The sequence below is a fragment of the Mauremys reevesii genome, linkage group 23 (genome assembly GCF_016161935.1).
Source record: "Mauremys reevesii isolate NIE-2019 linkage group 23, ASM1616193v1, whole genome shotgun sequence".
In the NCBI taxonomy this organism is placed as follows: domain Eukaryota; kingdom Metazoa; phylum Chordata; order Testudines; family Geoemydidae; genus Mauremys; species Mauremys reevesii.
The window spans coordinates 15,269,724-15,289,565 of NC_052645.1; the positions used below are offsets into that span (position 1 = coordinate 15,269,724).

General features: G+C 46.5%; 1 protein-coding gene across 2 annotated transcripts in view; it reads left to right on the forward strand.

Annotated features, from left to right (window-relative positions):
- Positions 1-19,842, forward strand: part of RUNX3 (RUNX family transcription factor 3) — a 113,516-nt gene that overhangs the window by 40,062 nt on the left and 53,612 nt on the right. For both annotated transcript variants that reach the window (XM_039511851.1, XM_039511852.1), the window contains exons 3-4: positions 15,246-15,490; positions 17,976-18,132. In XM_039511851.1, coding sequence (XP_039367785.1) covers positions 15,246-15,490; positions 17,976-18,132 — 402 coding nt within the window. The remainder of the gene's footprint in view (positions 1-15,245; positions 15,491-17,975; positions 18,133-19,842) is intronic.

Consider the following 19,842-nt stretch of genomic DNA (forward strand, 5'->3'; position numbering starts at 1 on the left):
ATCTCAAAATCTTGGTCATACTGAGGGTTGCATAGGAACCTAGGTGATTGCACTGGTATTTACTTTCTCGCCATGCACGAATGACTCTCTCAGAGTTCATCGTCTGGTCAGGATGAATGTGAAATCAATGCATCTACAGGGAGCAGACGGTGTTCTGTGATGCAATGCCAGACTTGTCCCGTGACTTGATGAGAATGAGTCATTGGTAGATATTGAAGTATTGTGTCTCGCTAGTCCTGGTTTCCTTAGTCCTTCCACATTCTCGTCCCTTGTCCTGTCAGCTCGGTGATGTTAGTATGAATGAAGAACAATGTATTCTATTACTATACGTGCTGATAATCTTCATCCCAAAGGGCTTTACAAGCTTCAGGCTGCCCACAGGGGTCCCTCCCTATGCCACCGCAGTGCAGCCACCTCTGGGATGAAATACGGCAACTCGTTAGCAGGCAGCAAGACCACCCAACAGCATAGGTGCTGGAGCTAGGGGTTCTGGGGGTGCTGTTGCACCCCCTGGTTTAAAATGGTTTCCATCACATAGAGGCTTTGCAGTTGGTTCAGTGTCTCTCAGCACCCCCACTCTACAAATTGTTCCTGCACAACTGTTTAGAGCCAGCTGTAAAGAACGCCATGTCCCGTAGAAACTGCGTGGTGGATTTAGGGCGGCAGAATGGGATTATTCAGTCGGAATCTGGCCGGAACACCGGGATTATCTCCCATTGCTCTTGGGAAAAGTGCCACCGAGTGTGCAATGACCTCACACAGGCAGGAGCCCATTTTTTTTACCTCCCATTATGGACATAACTTGGCAGGATTGACTGATGATTAGAGCTGAGGACTGGGAATCAGGGGAATGGAGGCTGCCATTAATTTGTTGTACAATCCTGGGTAAATCCCTGCGGTTTTCTGAGCTTCTCTTTCCCTAATCTGGCAGATGAGGATAATAGCACTGGAGTAGCTTTGTGTGGCTGTGGGAGATGTTCTGACGCAAGGTGGTCTGTAAGTGCAAATTACTGTTACCGCTGAAAGATGGCATCTGCCACAGCTCCTTGTGCATCCTGGGGTGCTGGCTCAGTGCAGAATCCCAGGGGAGGGCACCGTCTACTGAATGACCAACAGTCATCATAGTTACACCTTGGTGTTCCTTGAGGGTCGCCTGGCTAAGTAATGACCCAGCCCGATCCTGCCTGACTTGGGCCATCTGAAGAGATCACAGTCTATCGGAGATGGCTGCAGACTGCGCTGGTAGCGGATGATCTGCTGATGGATAGCAGCCAGGACAGTTTCCTGAAAGCCGTAGCAACTGTCTTGTACAAGAATTGGCTTTAGGTGTCCTTTCTGTGTCCAAGATTATTACCGTTATTTATTCGTATTAGCGTAGCCTCCAGGAGTCCTAGGTATAGGCCAGGACCTCATTGTGTTAGGCCAACAGATTTCCACACCAGCCTCAAATGGTGTCCCAAGATCTTGCCCCTCTGCTGCACTGGATGCCAGGGGGCACAGACTTGTTGATCTGTGTTTCTATGACATCCACCACAATGGGATCCTGATACGTGATGGGAGCTACCAGATTATAAATAATAAACTATAACTGTTTGTTTTGACTCCGCTGTACTTTTTCGTTCCCATGTGACTTTCACTTCCCTTTCTCTCATCCAGACATTTCCTCTTTTTCTTTCCTTTGGAAGTTTTCTTTCTTGCCCTTTTGGAGGGCTCAGCATATTGCCTTTGCAGCATCACAGGTCCTCGTCTACAGTGCGGATTTTAGGGACATCTCCCAGTGTTGCTCTACCACCAGTGCTAGCAACACTGGAAGTACTAATATAGCCTGGCTGGCGGTGATTTGACTATTGGGTCGACCACACCTACTGTGAACAGAGCGAGACATCAGCGGGTTCCAAATGCCAGTGGCTGGTTGACACTAGCATCCTACAAAGCGACTGTAATGGCGGGGGATTTGATACAATCTCGACTGCATCCAGAGTCAGTGATACTCAGATGTATCTGAGAGTCAGACATATCACAGTGTGGATTTCAAGGACTCTGGCCTTACGCCAATGTACCTGAGGGAAAAATCTGGCACAGCATGTGCATATGCATTTCAGGTTAGAATGTGGTGTTATTTATGATACGCCTTTGAGGCAAATGGAGTCTCCACTAGGGTGACCAGATATCCCAATTTTATAGGGACAGTCCCGATTTTTGGGTCTTTTTCTTATATAGGCTCCTATTACCCCCCACCCCTGTCCCGATTTTTCACACTTGCTGTCTGGTCACCCTATTCTCCACCCAATCGTGAAATTCACCACTTTCACATAAGGCCCAGCTCAAGACGTTATGCACGAGCTAAATTCCACTTAAATCCATAGGGAAAGACACCCATTGACTTCAGTGGGCTTTGGATAAGCCCGTAAAGTCCCATTTCCATTAGCAATCCTTGATCGCTTTCGAACGGGCTGTTCTGTCTTTAGGTGCTTTATTACCCTTCAACACAAATAGTTCATTTTCTCTTCATAAGCACATTCCTAGAAGAAAGTTGGGATTTCATTCTTTCATTATTTGAATGGCCTTACCCCTGTGCTCACTTGTTTAAATCAAGCATAAAGCTCGAACTGTTCTTTGAATATTTATGACTAGTTTTTATCTCATGCCATGCATACAAAACATACTTGATTCCTTTCCTAAAAGTTTTTTCAAGTGCAAAATTTTAAAAACATGTGGCTTTTATTGCAGGCAGGAATGGATAACAGCATTCCACACGTAACCACATTAAATGGAACAGTAATATTCATGTGCGTAAGGGCAAAAGCTGCCTTGTTTCCTATTTGCAATTGAACTCTGAAATTAATTAAGAACTAAAAAGGGACTGACAGTCATTAGGGTCTTTTTAAAAAGAGTGGGAGAAGCAGATGGGACCCACACTCAAAAAAACCCCTCGACCTCACTGTCAATTGCACACAGGACGTGCGCACCGAGCAAGTGTAACCTTAATTGTTATGTAGTGAATGGGGAGGGGAGTTCTGATGACGGGGGGCCTAACTGACTTCAAAGCACAAGTCTCAAGAAGTGGAACTGGGCCTTCTAAGTCACTTAGATGCTTTTGAAAATCCCACCAAAATGATCATCCATTTTGACTGGGTTTCAGAGCATCTTAAACATTCATGCTAGGGCAAAGGGCAGAATGCTCATGCCTGTGAAGAAAATAGCACCTTTTGGGTGCAATTCTCTAGCTCAGTGGTTTTCACATTGGCCTGCTAAACCTGGGGTTGTGAGTTCAATTCTTGAGGGGGCCACTTAGGGATCTGGGGCAAAATCAGTACTTGGTCCTGCTAGTAAAGGCAGGGCACTGGACTCAATGATCTTTTCGGGTCCCTTCCAGCTCTATAAGATAGGTATATCTCCGTATAGATTATGCTCTTTACACATTGCCTGACTTCCGTGGAGTTACTCCTGATTTATACCAGTGTGAGTAAAGAAATGGGTCCCAAATAGGCAGGTGTGTGTGTACGTGTACCTGATTCTTCTGTCACTGCTGTGGGTGTAAATCAGCAGTAGCGCCACTGAAATCCATGGAATTACACTGGTGTAAATGGGAGGAGAACCTGGCCCAAGGACACGGAGCCAGTGTATGAGCACAGCAAAGCAGGGGTTCTCAGATGTTTGTATTGGTGACTGTAGCGGGGAGAGGGCTGTGGCAGGGAAAGCAGCTACGAGGCTGATTGGGGAAGCAGCCGCAGCTGAGCCATGCCCCAATCAGGCCTCAGCTGGCCCTATATAAGAGGCTGGGAGCCAGGTGCTGGAGTCTTTCTCTGGCTGTGGAGGGAGATGGGCCTGGCTGCAGGGAGCTAGAGACAGGGCACCTGAGTGGAGCAGGGCTGGGGAAAGGCAGAGGAGCCAGGGAGCTCCAGCCTGGAAAGCCCCAGGCTGTGGCCTAGCATGGGGCTAACAGGTACTGGGGGTTGCAGAGGTAGCAGGGCCAAACCCAACTTTGGCAGGGATGAGTAGACTGACGCTGCAGTCTGCCCCAGGGCGTGGGGGCTAGATGATGACTGGCAGTAGCTGTATACTGAGGTGAGGTGGGGATAGTGGGTGGGGGTTCCCTGGGGAGGGGAGACCCTAAGACTGAGGGGTTCCTGCCAGGGGGCAGTGCCCCAGATAACAGGGCACCAGGCCCAGGAGGGATATGGGGGGGCCTAGCGGGACACTGGCCTGCAGAGGGTGCTCCAACGGCTGGAGAGCTAATTCCCTGAGACCACCAGCGGGAGGAACCACAGGGGTGAGTCTGCATTGTTAGTGACCCCTTTCACATAGCAAGCCTCTGAGTGTGACACCCTCCCCTTAAATATATAAAAAGTGCTTTTAATGCATAACACCATTATAAATGCTGGAGGCAAAGCGGAGTTTAGGGTGGAGGCTGATAGTGGGTGACTCACCCATGTAATAAACTTGTGACTCCCTGATGGGTCCGAACCCCCACAGTAAAGAATAGAAGGTGATTCTTCTGGCTCCCAGACACACATTTTAACCACTAGACCAAAGAAGACCTACCGGCCTTGCAAACCCCTACGGTGAAATTCTGGCTCCACTGAAGTCACTGGGAATTTTGCCATTTACTTTTGGGGCCAGGATTTCACCCCTAGGATCTTAAACTCCAGCTGGAGGGAGTCCCCCTGCTTCTCTCACTGCTGCTAATTATAAAAATCCTTCAATTGGAGCCTGGCTGACGATTCTGTTGATGACGCACCCAGCAAAATGGAACTGAGTCCACTCTCTGTGAGGCCTGCTGGCTTCTGAAGGGCTAATGGGAGCAGAGACTTGGTTTTAATTGTCAGAAAAGCAGCTCTGAGAAGGGAAGCAGGCCCATTGCATGGAAAAAGGACCATTCTCACGTCAGCATGTTTTCTGGTGTAATCAATCGCACAAACACTCATGTTCAAGCAGATTAAGGCTCTTTGGGACAAATGCATCACTGCAGTTTCTGAGCACCATGCAAGTTCATTGAGTCAGTGGAGCTGTACATGGAGCTAATCCCAGCCCAGGAGCTGATTTCTTACTGTTTGCCTTGCCTAGACAAACTCCCATTGACTTTTGCAGGGTGCAAGGACCATCTTTTAATTCTGTGTTTGGGTAGCCCCTGGCACAGTGAGATTCTGATCCATCCCTGGAGCTCTTGGGCTCTGCCACAATTCAAATATTAACACTATCTGATCTTTCAAAGATGGAGGCACTCTGGGGTTATTAAATGTGTCAGCCTGTTCCCCCTTGGGCCCTGCCTCTGTTGTTTGATTTACGAATGAATGGCACATCCCTTTCCGCACATGCTGCTCTCAGATCCCGGCCCTTAACTGCAAAACAGATCCAGACACCCGAATGGCTCTGCTGAGAGATGTTTGCTCCTGAGAGCTTTGGGACACAGCTTGCAATGAATTTTTAATAGAAAGCTTCCTATAGACCATGCATTTACTTCCTTGATGTTAAAGCGAATGGATCTGCTGCTAAATACCAGCTCAATTGAATTAAAAACTACAGAGGATATAGTAAGTGAAGTAATCCCAGCAAGCAGTGATTTAAGGGCTTGCTGACCTCCCTGACACAGGAACAGTAGCTTTAGAGTATTAAGTATTTTAGAAGAGGCACATGCAAATCCTAGGACTTATTCACTGTTAACCTTTTCTAAAATGCACTCGCTACCAAGGGGGAAAAGCTTAACTAGTAAGAGCTCTAAAACCTATTTCCCACATGTCGATACTTACTGATTTGTGAAGGGATAAAGAATATGCTGAGAGGAGAGCGAAGATCAGAGACGAAACGAGGTCTGGCTGTAGCTCCATTCTTGCCATTTCCACCGCAGCCTCAAGAAAGAGAGCTTGGAAACTTCAGCTTTCCCTTGCAAAAGGAAGGACTAGGCTGAGTTTGTGAAGGATGCATAAATTTCTCCCCACTGTAAAACACACATGGGGCCTGGTTTTCCTCCCACTTCCACTGGTATAAATTGGGAGTGACTCCACTGAAAAGAATGAGGACATGCCCTTGTGAGTGAAAAAGGCCTATAAGCTTCTTTTGGTGCTGAGGGTCTGTTGGGCCAGGGGTATTCTCTGGGTTGGGTGTTTGCTTTGCATCCCCTTTGCAAAAGGAGCCACCAGGCACTGCGTGTCTGAGGATGGGCACCCGGCTCCATTGGCCACCTTGCTGACTGCTGGGCCTGATCCCACATGGCTTTGCACTTTGTGCCGTCATTCAGACCAGCAGCAACCTGTGTGTGAAAGGCTCCCAGATCGGAGCCGGAGCATTTGGCACCCTTGTGCACTCACTTGGCCTGGCTGCAAATGAAGAAATAAGGTGCAGGGCAATGGTGACTCAGGCTCCTGGGGCCTAAGTCTGCCCTCGGTTACACGGGTGCAAATCAAATGTCACTAGTGCATCTGAGTGCAGAACTGAGTCCATAGGGTCTCAGGGAAAAGGATCAAAAGCCACTGATTTGAAATAGCTTGAATTTGCTGCCTTTCTAGGCAGGCTACAGAGCTCATCTTTTTCCCCCCAGGCAGCTGAAAACAAGGGGGAGAAGGGACAGCGAACCAGAGCGGGGAATTGTTGGAGTGGGAGGAGGATTTGAGTTTTGAGTTGCATGTCTTGCTAGCACTGGGTTATGTTAAATTGTTCTGCTGCCCTTAGGGTATAGTTGGGAAGTATTTACAGGTTGTGTTAGGAACGCCTAGAGCATATGGTTAGATGCCCTTTTTAGCACGTGCATAAAGCTAAATCAATAAAGTACCAATACAACTTCCAATGAAAACTCTTGGCAGCACCTATGATGCTCAGTCATGGACCATTGGGCTAGGTGTTGAACAAATGCAGAACAGAGAATTTACAATCTAAACATCTACTGCATCTCCTTTGTAACTATGGACAGAAGGTAACCCATTGCCCTACAGTCCGTAGGCATAACTCCTGTTGCTTTCTGTGGTAGATTGCTCTGTGGGATCACCTGGCCCAAAGTTAGGAATCTGGAGGCCATTTTCAAGGTGCTTCTCTTCTTTCATTTTCCCTTTAATCCCCTCACAGGAGCCACCTTGCCTTTCCACTTGCTCTCCGAGCTCCTTCATTCTGCATGTGCCCATGAAACCTGATAAACAGCTCTGTTCATCACGCTTATTACATGTGTGTCCTCAACAATAGGCTCATTGTCATGCAAAATGAATGGTCCTGTCACTTGTGGCTTCTGTAAACAAGAAAACAGAACTTGTCACTTTTCTGTTACAGTTTGTCTTCTGGGGTGGACTGGTTTGTATATATGTTGTTTGTTTGTTTTGGCTTTTTGTGTCTGTCTGTCACATTTTAGGAATAATCCCTTAAAATTATTAGCAGAAACTTGCCTTTAAAGAAAAGAGAAGGGAATTTAAAACAATCAAATAAACCTCAAATATCAGGATTTTACTTTTGAATCAGATAAAACAGAGACCTTTTAAAATTCTAACCTACTAATTTTTCTTTGGGAAATGCTGAAAAGGCTTTAACGGTCGGGTTTCCAAGCACCCACAATAGAAGACAGGTTATCAAATGTGCTCAGCACTCTGCTTCCCCACAAGGTGGTCTGGTCTTTTGAAAATCTAACCACTTGTTTAGAGGCCTAAATGTGAGCTAAGCTCCTTTATTGACGGACTCTAAATGCCATATTTTTTTCCCTTTAGCTTTACCATTCACCCAACACAATCCAATTATCTCTCTGCTGATGTCCTTAAAGTTTTAAAACAGACCTTTGTTCTTAAAGGTAAATATTACTTTAAAACTAGACAATACAGTATTTAACAGTGCACACTCAACCTTCGTTCTCACATAGTGACCACCATTGAAATCACTGATAAAAGGCAGCTAGTATTTTTTAAATAACATATTTAACTTGGCTGGCTAAATGGGATTTGTATCTGCGTGATTTTCCCTTAGCACAACTGCTCTTTATCCTGTTCTCCAACAAGTCATGGTCCTTTTGCTATTAACTTCACTGGGACTGGTATCTTCCGATTAAACTTTGAGCTTCTTTCAAAGCTTCATAGTGGACTCATGCAGCCTGACAAAGCCATACAAACCAGCGTGGAAGCAATTATTTAAGACATTTAAGCCAAACACAAACTGCCATGTACAAGATCAGAGAGAAGATGGGGGCGGTAATATCTTTTATTGGACTACCTTCTGCTGGTGAAAGAGACAAGCTATCCACAGCTCTTCTTCAGGTCAATATCAAACAGTCCAGAGACAGCCCCTTCTTGGCTATTTTGAGGTTTGATCTATGAGGTTCTGTGTTAAAATAAGGGTTTGTAAATTACACACAATAAAACAAGTCTGTTTCTCTAATAGGATCATGCACAGAGGTTTCCTAAAGCTTGGGGAATTGCACCTTTCAGATGATGGTCTGTCTATCCTGAATTAAATCAGCTGTCTCTGAGTTACTCTCCCTCAGATATGACAGGCTGGAGGCTTTCAAAAAAACAGCCAATGAAAAGGCCCAGAGACACAGACAGCTTCCATCGCCTGTCAGCCAGCCCTCCACCCCCGACCCTAAAGCAGGACACACCCCCTTCGTAGAGTGTCTCTTCACAAGGGTGGAGAGTGGGATTTGTGCACTGGGCAGAAAATGCCGGAATAATCTTTCAGCTCCCCAGTGTAACTGACCCAACCACGTTTGCACGCTGGAAAAGAATCTTTCAAACAGATCAGAACCTACAGCCCTTGATGAGTTTAGTTAAAATCAGTTATTTCATCTAAATACCTTCCCAACTGTAAAACCCAGCCGGCTCCCAACCACCCACCTTCAAGCAATTTACCCATAGAGATCGTTTATTTAAAAAAAAACTGTTTAGACTATAAAGGAGCATCGAAATATGTTAACGCCAAGATCCTTCTAAATCGCTCCTTACCTGAAAATAAAATCCATCTACTACATTCCTCAATAGCCAAAGAGACAGGACCGATTCAACCAAAGGAAACTCCCGATGGGTCTAATTCCGAACTGCACCGAATAGGGTATAAATAGGTAATTCGGTTGAATCGAGCTCCGTGTATATATAATGCCTGCACGAAACAGGTAGAGCTGGCCTGGAAGAGGCTAATGATTTAAATGCCCGAATATATTCAAGAATTTCCCTTACTACGAGTATTAAAATGATGGTAAATCTGTTGATTTCTGTTGCAGAATAAATCAACCTCTGTTTTAAAAAATAACAGTGCATTCGGTATGCAGCAACTTGTTACTGAAGAGAAAAATGTTTTCGTGCTAAATGTATTCTTTGTGGGGGGGGTCTGATTTGTATTGCATTATTTCTCCATAAATACATGCTGGTTAAGGAAGGCATTGCCTGTAGGAGTTGGGGGTGTAATAGGGGATTAAACCCTCCCTCCCCATGTTTCAGGTATCAGAGGGGTAATCCTGTTAGTCTGGGTCTGTAAAAAGCGAGAGTCCTGTGACACCTGATAGACTATTGGAGCATAAGCTTTCCGGGGTGAATACCCGCTTCCTCAGAGCTTATGCTCCAATGCTAATAGTCTCTCAGGTGCCACAGGACTCTTTGTTCCCCTTCCCATGTTTGCAGATCGTAGGGATGCCAACAGGATCCCCCCACCGAGCACTGCAGATCGGAGAAAGAAAACGCGGAGCGACGGGGTTAGAAATGAAAACAGAAGGGGTGGGTGAAACGTGTCCCCATTGCAGGGCTCAGCGTTGTCTTTTGCAAGGGACGTGCTACTAAGGGAATGAAGGTGATTTCATTCCATCGGGCATTTTAATAAGCGGGGGGGGGGTTAATTGTAAACCCTCTCCGAGGAGCTGGCTCGTGGGAAAGCAGCGTTGGGTTTATTTCGTGCTCGTACACGAGAATGTCGGTGGAGTCCAGGCTGCGTGGGGACTATGTAGGCCGTTATTTCGTCCTTCCCCTCCCCGTTCCCTTTGGGTGTCTTCTCAAAATACCCCCGGGCACGGACTGGGCTTAGCACCCTGCGAACGTGTGTCCCTGCCGAGCTGAAAAGAGAGCAGCCGTCTGCCCCCCAGGCGGCTGGAGTGGTAGATTTCAAAGAATATTTGCTCGCCAAGCAGAAAAGGGGATCGGGATTGCAATGGGGGGAGGGAATATTTTGGTAAAAGCCTCCGTTACTCGGGAGAAACCTGTAGAGCAACTGAGAAAGGAGGCAACTAGCGGAATCACTGGAAAATGTGCTCCCTGCAACTGACTTTCTGCATTGTTTGCCATGTTGTATGTAAGAGCAGGCTGCCTTGCTTTGTATACAGAGCAGTCTGTAGAACTCTCTCTGTGTGTGTACACAATATAGTGTGTGTGTGTGTGTATTACAGAGAGAGAAAACCAGCATTTATCTCTGGCTTCTCCAGTAAACCCACTCAGGTGCATTAAACCCCTGGTGAAATTCTCGTGAGCGGCAACGTATAGAAAATATTAGACACGAGAGTCTGGAGTATCTTATCTTTTTTTTAATTATTATTTTAGGCATGGAGTTAAAGTGCAGCGAAGCGTTTGAGGGGGGTTAATTGGGGAATGCCCTGGGGCTGGCACCGTTCAAAATCGGTGAAAATATCAACGCTCGTTTGCGATTCACACCACTTAGATCGGGATCGTTCGAATCCGTTTCCACTGGCAGGACGTTTCCAGCTGGTACCGCTTCCTTTTGACGCGAGGAGTTTAAGTGGCGGATTTCGATCGCGGAAAGAGATTGAAAAGTTAGACATTTATTTTCTGCTTTAGTCTCTCAAAACCAGGTGCTCCAAAGAGCTCAGCTTCTATTTAAGCAGCTCAGTAAACCAGCCAGGTTCTCCCCTGGCAGCTGCTGAGTGAGATTTTGACAATCTGGCAACTTCTGTGAGGTCAAGTCGTGGATAAAACCTGCCCTGAACAAAAAGTTCCTGTTGGAAAAGCAGCTGAGCTCGCTGTAAAGAGACCCCCCCCCATCTCTTTCTCATGATATTAACCGGGAATAAATCGGGGGGAAATAAATGTATCGAGTTTAACATAAAAAGAAACAAACAAAACCCCCCAGATAGATCGAGTTTAAATGTCGGAATAAATTCGGAAGCCCAGAGGAATGTTCCTGTGTTTCCCCCTCCCGTGTGGTTGATCCCAAAGATTGCGGCAAATACAGCCTGGAACACAAAGTTCCCCTTTTGGGGGAAGTCTGGGGGAGCTTACAAGGGGGGGATGCTGCTCTCCAGGTGAAAGAGACGGTGTCTGTGTCTCTCCCGTGGGGAGAGAAGAGTCGGGAACGGACTTTCTCGGGGGGCACCGCCGGATCTTCGGGGAGCACGTTGCTTTTAAGCCCGGGGTCGGATTGAACAAAGCTGGCTGGGCACAGTGGGAACCTCCTGGCTGCAGAATGTCACAAGCCTCCTGCTGGTAGCATGGGACTAATCGAGGGAGCCAGGCTCCGGGGCGGGGAAGAGGGATTGTTGGGGAGACGTGGGGGGGCAACGGGGTGCGGGTCTCTGATTCTGCACAAGCTGGAAAACGGAGCCGCCCCGAGCTGGCAAAGCTGCTCCCAGTTGCCCGGGTCCCTTTTCTCTTAGGGCCGTTCAGACGTGGCTAAAGCGCCAACTAGCGGCTGAGTCGGAGAACTTCACTTCCTCCGCCGTTCAGCTCGGGTGTGGCTGACCCGCCCCTCCAGGTTTTCCAGCGCGCAAACGTACGTGTGTGGGGGGGGTGAACATCTGTGAGCCCCTTCCCCCCAAAACACGCCCTTTAAGTGGAGCCATGGAGGAACTTGGCTTCGTTTGAAGATACCCCTTCTAAAAAAAAAATCTTTGGAAGAGACAGATCATTTGGGTCACATCTACCCACCCCCTGCTGCCAGGGCTGTATTCAAATCCCTCCCCTGTTACTGGGTTTGTAAGTATAACCAGACATTGGTACTTTCTGTGGAACATGGCTCTGTCGATCTCTTGTGTTGTGGAAAAGAACAGGGATGATTCTACGGACCTCAGACTTTCACCTAAAAAGGGAAGGATTGCAGCATTGTTAAGAGTTGATTAGGCACACACGTCAATTACAATCACAGCTGTGAGACAAATAGAAATCCATTATCAGAGGGGGGGCTGTTAGTCTGGATCTGTAAAAGCAGCAAAGAGTCTTGTGGCACCTTATAGACTAACAGACGTCTTAGAAATGTTCTTCTGGATTTCTCCCTTTGTGATTTCATCCAGCCGTCAGCCCCGTCCCTCCTCCCCTCCGCACCCCCATTCAATTTTCCACGATTGTGTTTCAAGATGGTCTAAGTTTGAGGTTTCTTTTCATTTAATGTTCATTACGGAGAAGTCTAAACACACACACACACAAAAGCAACTTTCAACATGAGCATGTTTGGATCCGTTTTACTACATAACCAAACCATTCACAGAGATTTGGTTATTGAAAAATCATAAATTGGCTTGGAAAAAAATGTTAAGCTTAGTGAAATTGACATGAGTTTCTTCTGTTTAACAAACACTGCAATGTTGGCTCCTGAGTCAATTTTCTAGATTAGAATTCTGTAGGATAGGATCAAAGTAAACAATCGTATAAAATGATATCGATAAAAGGTTCCAGGGAATGGATAGAAATTGGAGGGATTTGGAAGACAAAAGCCCCTAATCGAGTTCAATGTGTCGGCGCTGCCGCAGCCTCAACCTTCTTTCAGTATCTACGACCTCAAAAGAAAAGTGTCTCATCACCAGTGTTTGTTTATGATGGGTGGTTGTTTTTTTACATAGTCCAACAAACAGTTTACCCAGCCCAGAATCTAAACAGTTTCTGATCCGGTGTAGACTGAATGGCTTGCTACAGAGAACATGCCATGTCCCGTAAAGGAATTTGTAAAACCCACCAGCGAAGCTGTTGAAGTAAAGCAATCGATTTACCTCCCTGGACATGATGGTGCAGAAATATAACGTCCTTTTAGAAATGTCAGCAGTTAAACTGTGTGTGACGGTGCTTTAATTTCCATTGGACAGATTAGTATTATTTGTGTTCAAATGTGACAAAAACACTATTTGGTTTTACAGACTATTCTGCGGTGCATTTCGTTGTAGCGGTTTTATAGTTTATTAGACAGACGATTTATCTGTTAAAAAAAAACCTGTATGCAAACATGAAACAAAAACTACAACCGATCAATTAATTTTATTCTCACAGAATCAGTATCATTTTTGCCCCCTACAGATTTTCTTGTTCAAATTCCATTTTGAAAACACGTATTTCCCTGGTTTTAAATCCAAACAAATGCATTGGGAAGGATCATTATTACTGTTTTAAGAGTTGCTAAAATAGACATTATTTTGTTTTTAAAAAGGATAATAGTAAATAGGACTTTGTCCTGAAACGATCGGCTTGTCTATCTGTGCCTGTGTCAATTTCACTCTGGGACAGTAAGATAGCGGACGAAGCGTGTTAATAAAAGAAAAGCCCCAGACTCCTTTGCACAATGTATTCTTAGGTCCCTATGTCAATTTCCGTCTGAAAATACAGTTCACACGACCTGTTGCGGGGATCAGAGTGATAACGAGGGCTGTCGGTTGTGTCCTTTTGGTGTTACACACACAGCAGTGAGTTGATCATTAGTAAATAATCCCTGGATCTTTTTTTTTTCCTTTTGGGTTGGACCATTTTAAAAACTCCTAGCAAATCGGTCAGCCTCGCTGCCCTCTCGCTAGCGCTCTGCGAAAGGATGGCATCGCTCTGCGGTTTCTTATTTTGACCCTTGGACGCTTTTTTTGAGGCGGCAGGGCTGCGTGTCGGCTCCAGACACGTTTCGCTGGCGGTGGCAGCCATTTAGCTGCCTAGCAGCCGAGTTCGCAGGGGGGGGATTCAGACGGGCATCTAGACGGACTCTCGGCTTAAGAGCCACGTGTCCCTGCAGCGTGTGAAAGTTTTGGGAGACTCGGAGACAATCGCCGCAACTGTGGCGTCCTTGCACCGTGCTCCGTCCCGCGATAGGTGAGGCTATAACGCAACGTTTTAATTGGCCCCAGCCGCTTAATGAAGCCCCGCTGAATGGAGCGCTCTGTCTAGGCGTGTTTTTAATATGCCACCGGTCCGCTAGGTGCGTCCTCCTTCCCGGCTGGGGCTTGGGGGCGGGGCTTCCCGCAGAGATCCCGCCCCCTTGCCTCCTCGCTCCGCCCACTCCCCTTGCTTCTATCGCTTTCCCCGGCAACGTGTGCAAATGAGGGTCCCGGCCCTTCCTCCCCATTGGCGCTCCTGCCCGTCAGTCAGCGAGCAGCCCCGCCCCCGGGCTGCTTGGAGTAAATAGGGTCCCTCCGAGTCTGCCTGCGGACACTTTGGGCTGGTTTCCGAGCTCGCCAGGGCTCGCTGGTGTCTGCCATTAAAAACCCACCGCCACCTGCGAGCCATAGAAGTGGGGGTGGGGGAGCCCAGCTGGCCAGGATCGGTGCCCCACACCCAGCGAGGACTGTGTGGGGAACGGGCCGGAGAGGACGGTGGAGCTGTTTCTGGGACTTTCGTGGGGGTTGGCGGGGGCGCGTCTCCTCCCGGACTCGCTGCCTGGTGGCTGGGCCCTCGGGTGCCAACTCAACTCCCGCAGCGCTGCGCCTTCGGGGGCACAAGTTTGGCTGGAGGAAAGGCCCCCAGCGACCGCGCACCGATTTGCAAAGCGGCTTCAGCACCAGACAGGAAGGAAACCTCCCGGGACCGAGCGCGGGCTCCGGCCAGCTCCCCAGCAGAGCGCACGGAGAGCTGCCCAGTGCCAAGGGACCCGTGCGCGCCCGGGCACACTCGCCCAGATCCGGCAAAGAGAGGGACTCGCCGCCTGACTCCAGGGCCGGCTGCTGCGGGCAGGGAGGGAGGAGAGAGCCCAGGAGCTCGCCACCCGAGCCCTGTCTCCACGCGACGCCAGCCCGGCGCCGGAGCCCACGGGTGACCCTCAGGAGCCGGGGTCCCCCTTCGCCCCAGCTGTGACTCGACCGCTCCCGCGGCTCCTTTGGCCCGAGGAGGAGGCGAAGGGCTCTGCGGGTCCCAGCCCCTGACAGGGCGGAGGCGCGTTTCCTGAGCGCAGGTCACACCCCGACTCCCTCGGCCGCTTCTTCTTTTCCTGCTCTCTATAAAGCGCTGCCCCGCGAAGCTGCATCGGACCCGGCCGGCCCCTGGCTTGGAGAGGGCGGCGGCGCACTCCGGGCGCCTCTCCCCAGCTCCCCCGGCCCGCCAGCCCCCCGCGCCCCTCGCTCGCCGGCTCTCTAACGCCCGCTGTTGTGATGCGTATTCCCGTAGACCCCAGCACCAGCCGGCGCTTCACACCTCCCTCCACGGCCTTCCCCTGCGGTAAGATGGGAGAGAACAGCGGGGCGCTGAGCGCGCCGGCGCCCGGCTCCCGAAGTCGGCCCGAGGTGCGCTCGGTGGTGGACGTGCTGGCGGACCACGCGGGCGAGCTGGTGCGCACCGACAGCCCCAACTTCTTGTGCTCGGTGCTGCCTTCGCACTGGAGGTGCAACAAGACCCTGCCGGTGGCCTTCAAGGTAAGCCCAGGGGCGGGGAGGGGGAGGCAGATGTTTCCAGATGTGGCTTCTGCCAAAGGGCTGTGTCTGACCCCCCTGAGCAATGGCTGGGGACGGGAGGAGAAGGGCGAGAGGCTTTTTTTTTAGTGGAGAGAATCTTACCTACGAAAATCAACCTTAATATTTACCCTCCAGCTCCCGCCCCCCTTTCATTTTAAATCAATTCTGCCTTCACTTTCGGGGCGCGTATTGACTTTTAATCAAGCTCTCGCGCTGCCCTGCGGTTATAACCTCTCCGATAGGGTTAGGAGCTCTCAGGGATCTTTGAAGTTTAATGAGAGTCAAGGCTAATTACCTAAGTGGGGGGATGGGGAAGATCTGCTCTGAAATAATAAAGGGAAGAAGTGAACTGCAGAGACAACTGGGCTTCATTAAAGAGCAGCTTCCATGTCGCTTCGTCGTGGCTTTGGTCCCAGCTGTAATTCACTCAGACAGTATGGGATATTTAAACATTAAAAATCGGCCGGGTTTCTGTTTCTGGATGTATAGACTGAACTGGGGGAGGGGGGGACTATACGAGGAAGAAAGATAGCAGACAAAAGTGACAGTCACCTTACACAGACCCAGATCTTTCACCACGGATCAGAGAGACCACAAAAGTCTGACAAAGGAAAACCAAATATTTTTTCCTTATTCTGGATTCATGATCAGGCCAAACAATACCGGCGAAAATAAATCTTTCGCGGTCAACTTGAACGCAGATCCCTTAAGGATTTATGGAGTTTCTCGTCAGTTTCTTAGGGAGAATGGGAGGGTGTTCAAATATAGACATGGAAAAAACCAAACAAACCAGGAGCTGAAGGCTGGAGTTAATAAAGAAGGACGAAAACCTTTCAGAGCGCTGTGTTGCAGCGGCTATAGGCTAGCAAGAAAAGGCGACACAGAAAAGGTTCTTTATGGGGGACACATATGTAATTTTTTTTTTGGCTATTGCAAAAAGTAATTATAGGTGTGCGGTAGGGAGATGCGACTAGACAATGGATTTGACCTGAATGGATGGAAAAGGGAGTTAATATAAAAATGATATAAAGAAACTGAAAACCAAACCCAACACATTCAAACCAGTGGTGGTGTGTTTTGGGGGCGGAGGGAAGCGATGAATGATCGTTTAAAACTCAAGTTTAATTTCTTTTACTCAAATGATAGACCGACAAGAAAGCAGCCTGAGCAATAGCAATAGATAAAACCAAAGGAGCTTGACCTCATTGGTGCAGATAATATTTTAGGAGCACAAACGTTTAGCAAATAAGCCTGGGGAAATTATCGAAGTCAGAAGATCCATTTCAACTGTCGGAGTGTAAATATCACTTTTGAATGCTGTCTCCCCTCTCAAATCAAGAAAAGGCTGAAAAAGGAAAAAAAATCATCCCTGCTTAAAAACCCGATGATCTTAAATAATATGGAGATCTCTCGCTACACGAGAGAGATTGAAAGTCTTTGGAAAAATAGGAGTTTCTTTATTTCTGAGTTTTCCAAAATTCTAAAGCTTAACAGAGCTACAGCCAAGTGAAATCAAAGCGGAAACCTGGTAGGTTTCGATCCAAGGTATTTAGAGGGAAACTGTCCTTTTGCATAATAGTAAAAATGAGCCCTCCTAAATTACATGGCTTTTAAAATATTCTTCAGCTCCAGCGGTTTATTTGAATCCTTTTGCAAATAGGTATTTATATAAACGAGCGTGGGGCAGAAAAACTCCCTTTGGCAATGATTTGAAAACGAATCCAGGCTCGGCTGTATTTTCTAGGACTGAAGAGGATATTTTCTGTCGGCTTCCATAGCTGTTTAGAATAACAGATGCACCTGGCCCTTTAAAGGACTGAAATCTTGACAATATTTGGAATATGCTGTGGGGTTTTCTGTTAAAACGGTCTGTGTTGTGGTGTGTATAATAGACAGCTTAGCTTCTGAAGTGGAAATTAAAGACGAAATCCTCGAGTATGTAACTGAGTTACATACAGTGGAATTGTTGACATGTAAATTCTCTTCCATGCTTGGATAGTGCTATTAGCGATCATCGCAAGGAGATTATATCGAGAGAGATTTCTTACAAGAGAAATCCGACTGTTTTCACTCAGGCAAAATTTTCACTGAAAATTATTTGCATTTTAACAGTAACATTTTTAACATTTGACTCTGACTTTAAAAAAAAAACAACCCAGGAATTTCAAAATATACAAATCCACCTATTAAGAAAACAGGGGGGATCATTCAGCTATCAGGACACGATTTGTCAGATTTATTTGATGAAAGGAACTTGAATTCTTTTGAATTTTTCTTAAAGAAATATATTTCAGTTTTAATTTTAAAAAAATCAATACTTTTTTTCTACTCAGAATGACAATTCCTCCTGTCTGGTTGCAGAATGACGAGCCTGCTTTGATCAGCTTAATAATAATAATTACTAATAATGAATAGTATAAAATAACTTTGTTGCACTGATCTCTAGGTGGTCGCCCTTGGAGATGTACCTGATGGGACTGTAGTCACAGTCATGGCTGGAAACGATGAGAATTATTCTGCAGAGCTCAGAAATGCCTCCGCAGTCATGAAAAATCAAGTGGCAAGGTTCAATGACCTCAGATTTGTTGGGCGAAGTGGCAGAGGTAGGTAGTCACCTTAGTAACTACAATGCTTTGATTTTAAAGCAGCTGCAAATCAGCATGGAGATGGCTTTGTAGCTGGGGAATGGCCTTCTAAAGTGGGGGGAGGCGGGGAAATCCTCTATAACGATGTGTGATTTCACGAGAGGCACCAGAATTGCCAGCTTTTGAAATGAGCGATGCAGGACTTAATCGTGCTCCCAATGAAGTCAATGGAGGTTTTGCCACTGTTTTCAATGGAATCAGAATTGGGCCCATTCAATTATTACTAGGGTCAGTACACACTGGATTCCACTGCTTTGCGTTGCAGCTATTCTTTGGGGCTTTACCTACATTTATGCACAAAAGTCATACGTCAAGAGGGAAAGCAATCTATTTTTAACATACGAAGCTGTTGATTACTGTAACCTAAATCTGCTCGCTTTCCTCTTTCACCCTTCCACACTAAAATTGCACAAAAAGACACGTATCCATTTTTCCAGACCGCAGGCCAGATGCAAAGCCCATTAAAATCTGTGAAAAGATTCCCATTGGATTAGTCCATAAATGGATAGCAGCGTAAAGGTCCAAATGTCTCTTCGGTACCACTTTAAACACGGTCACTTATACTGCGTCTGTTCAGGATTTATAAGAAGGGAAGTAAATATTTGCAGTGGCTGGACATAGTCAACACAAGCTTATAATTATTACTAGTGCTTGTAGGTGGAGAGTTTGAAGTGTGACTAATACTATTCCCCTCCCCTCCCCTCACCCCTCAAAGAAAAGGAAGTTATTAGTAAAATATATTGTTGAATATTATAATCAATTTACGGTACTTCCAGGTTAAATGCTGCTAAACTTATTAGAAGACGAGTTAAACAAACAAACAAAAAGATTTGAAACTCTTGTGAAAAGAAATTCCAGAGTGCAGTATATACCATGACATAGTGTCATATTCTAAAGGTGTGAGACTAACCTAATTTGTTAAATTTAATAGTTATAGGACGTTAAAGCAAGACAAATTCAAATTAGAAATAGGGCACAACTTTTTAACAGAGAGGGTGATTTACCATTGAAACAAACTACCAAGAGAAGTCTTCAGAGCATGACTGCAGAGAAGATATGCTTTAGTCAAGCATGCTATTAGTCTTAATGCCGGACTAACTAGATAAAATTCTATGGCCTGTGATATACAAGAAGTCAAACTAGATGATCTGATGATCCCTTCTGGTCTTAAAAAGCTATGACACTATAATTTAATCTTAAACTAATCATAATGCATAACTTTTAAAAACAACCATCAATGAAATGACATTGTGCTATATCACTAACTACAATTCTAAGCTATACAGCAGGCCAGACAACTTTTGAAGGCAAGTATTATATCCCTTACCGTCATGCATTATTCATTGCAGCCATATTTGACATAGAATTTTAAAATTTCATCACCAGTAAACCCTGCAGATTTAAGCAGTTCGTTCTTCTCAAAAAGTTAAACCCAATATTTTAATGGCCATATGGCAGTGTTTTCTCTAACTTTTCAAATGTATACATACAAATGTCAAAGATATTTTGACTTCTCGGCATTAATTAAAACCAGCGATGTTAAAAATTATTTGCATGTAATAATTGTTTACTTGTTACTCTTTATGAAACTGGAATAGTTTACATTCTTTCAGACATTTCCGTTTTCCTGTTGGCTCCTTTTCCAAGTTGCAGATTTTCTTTAAAACT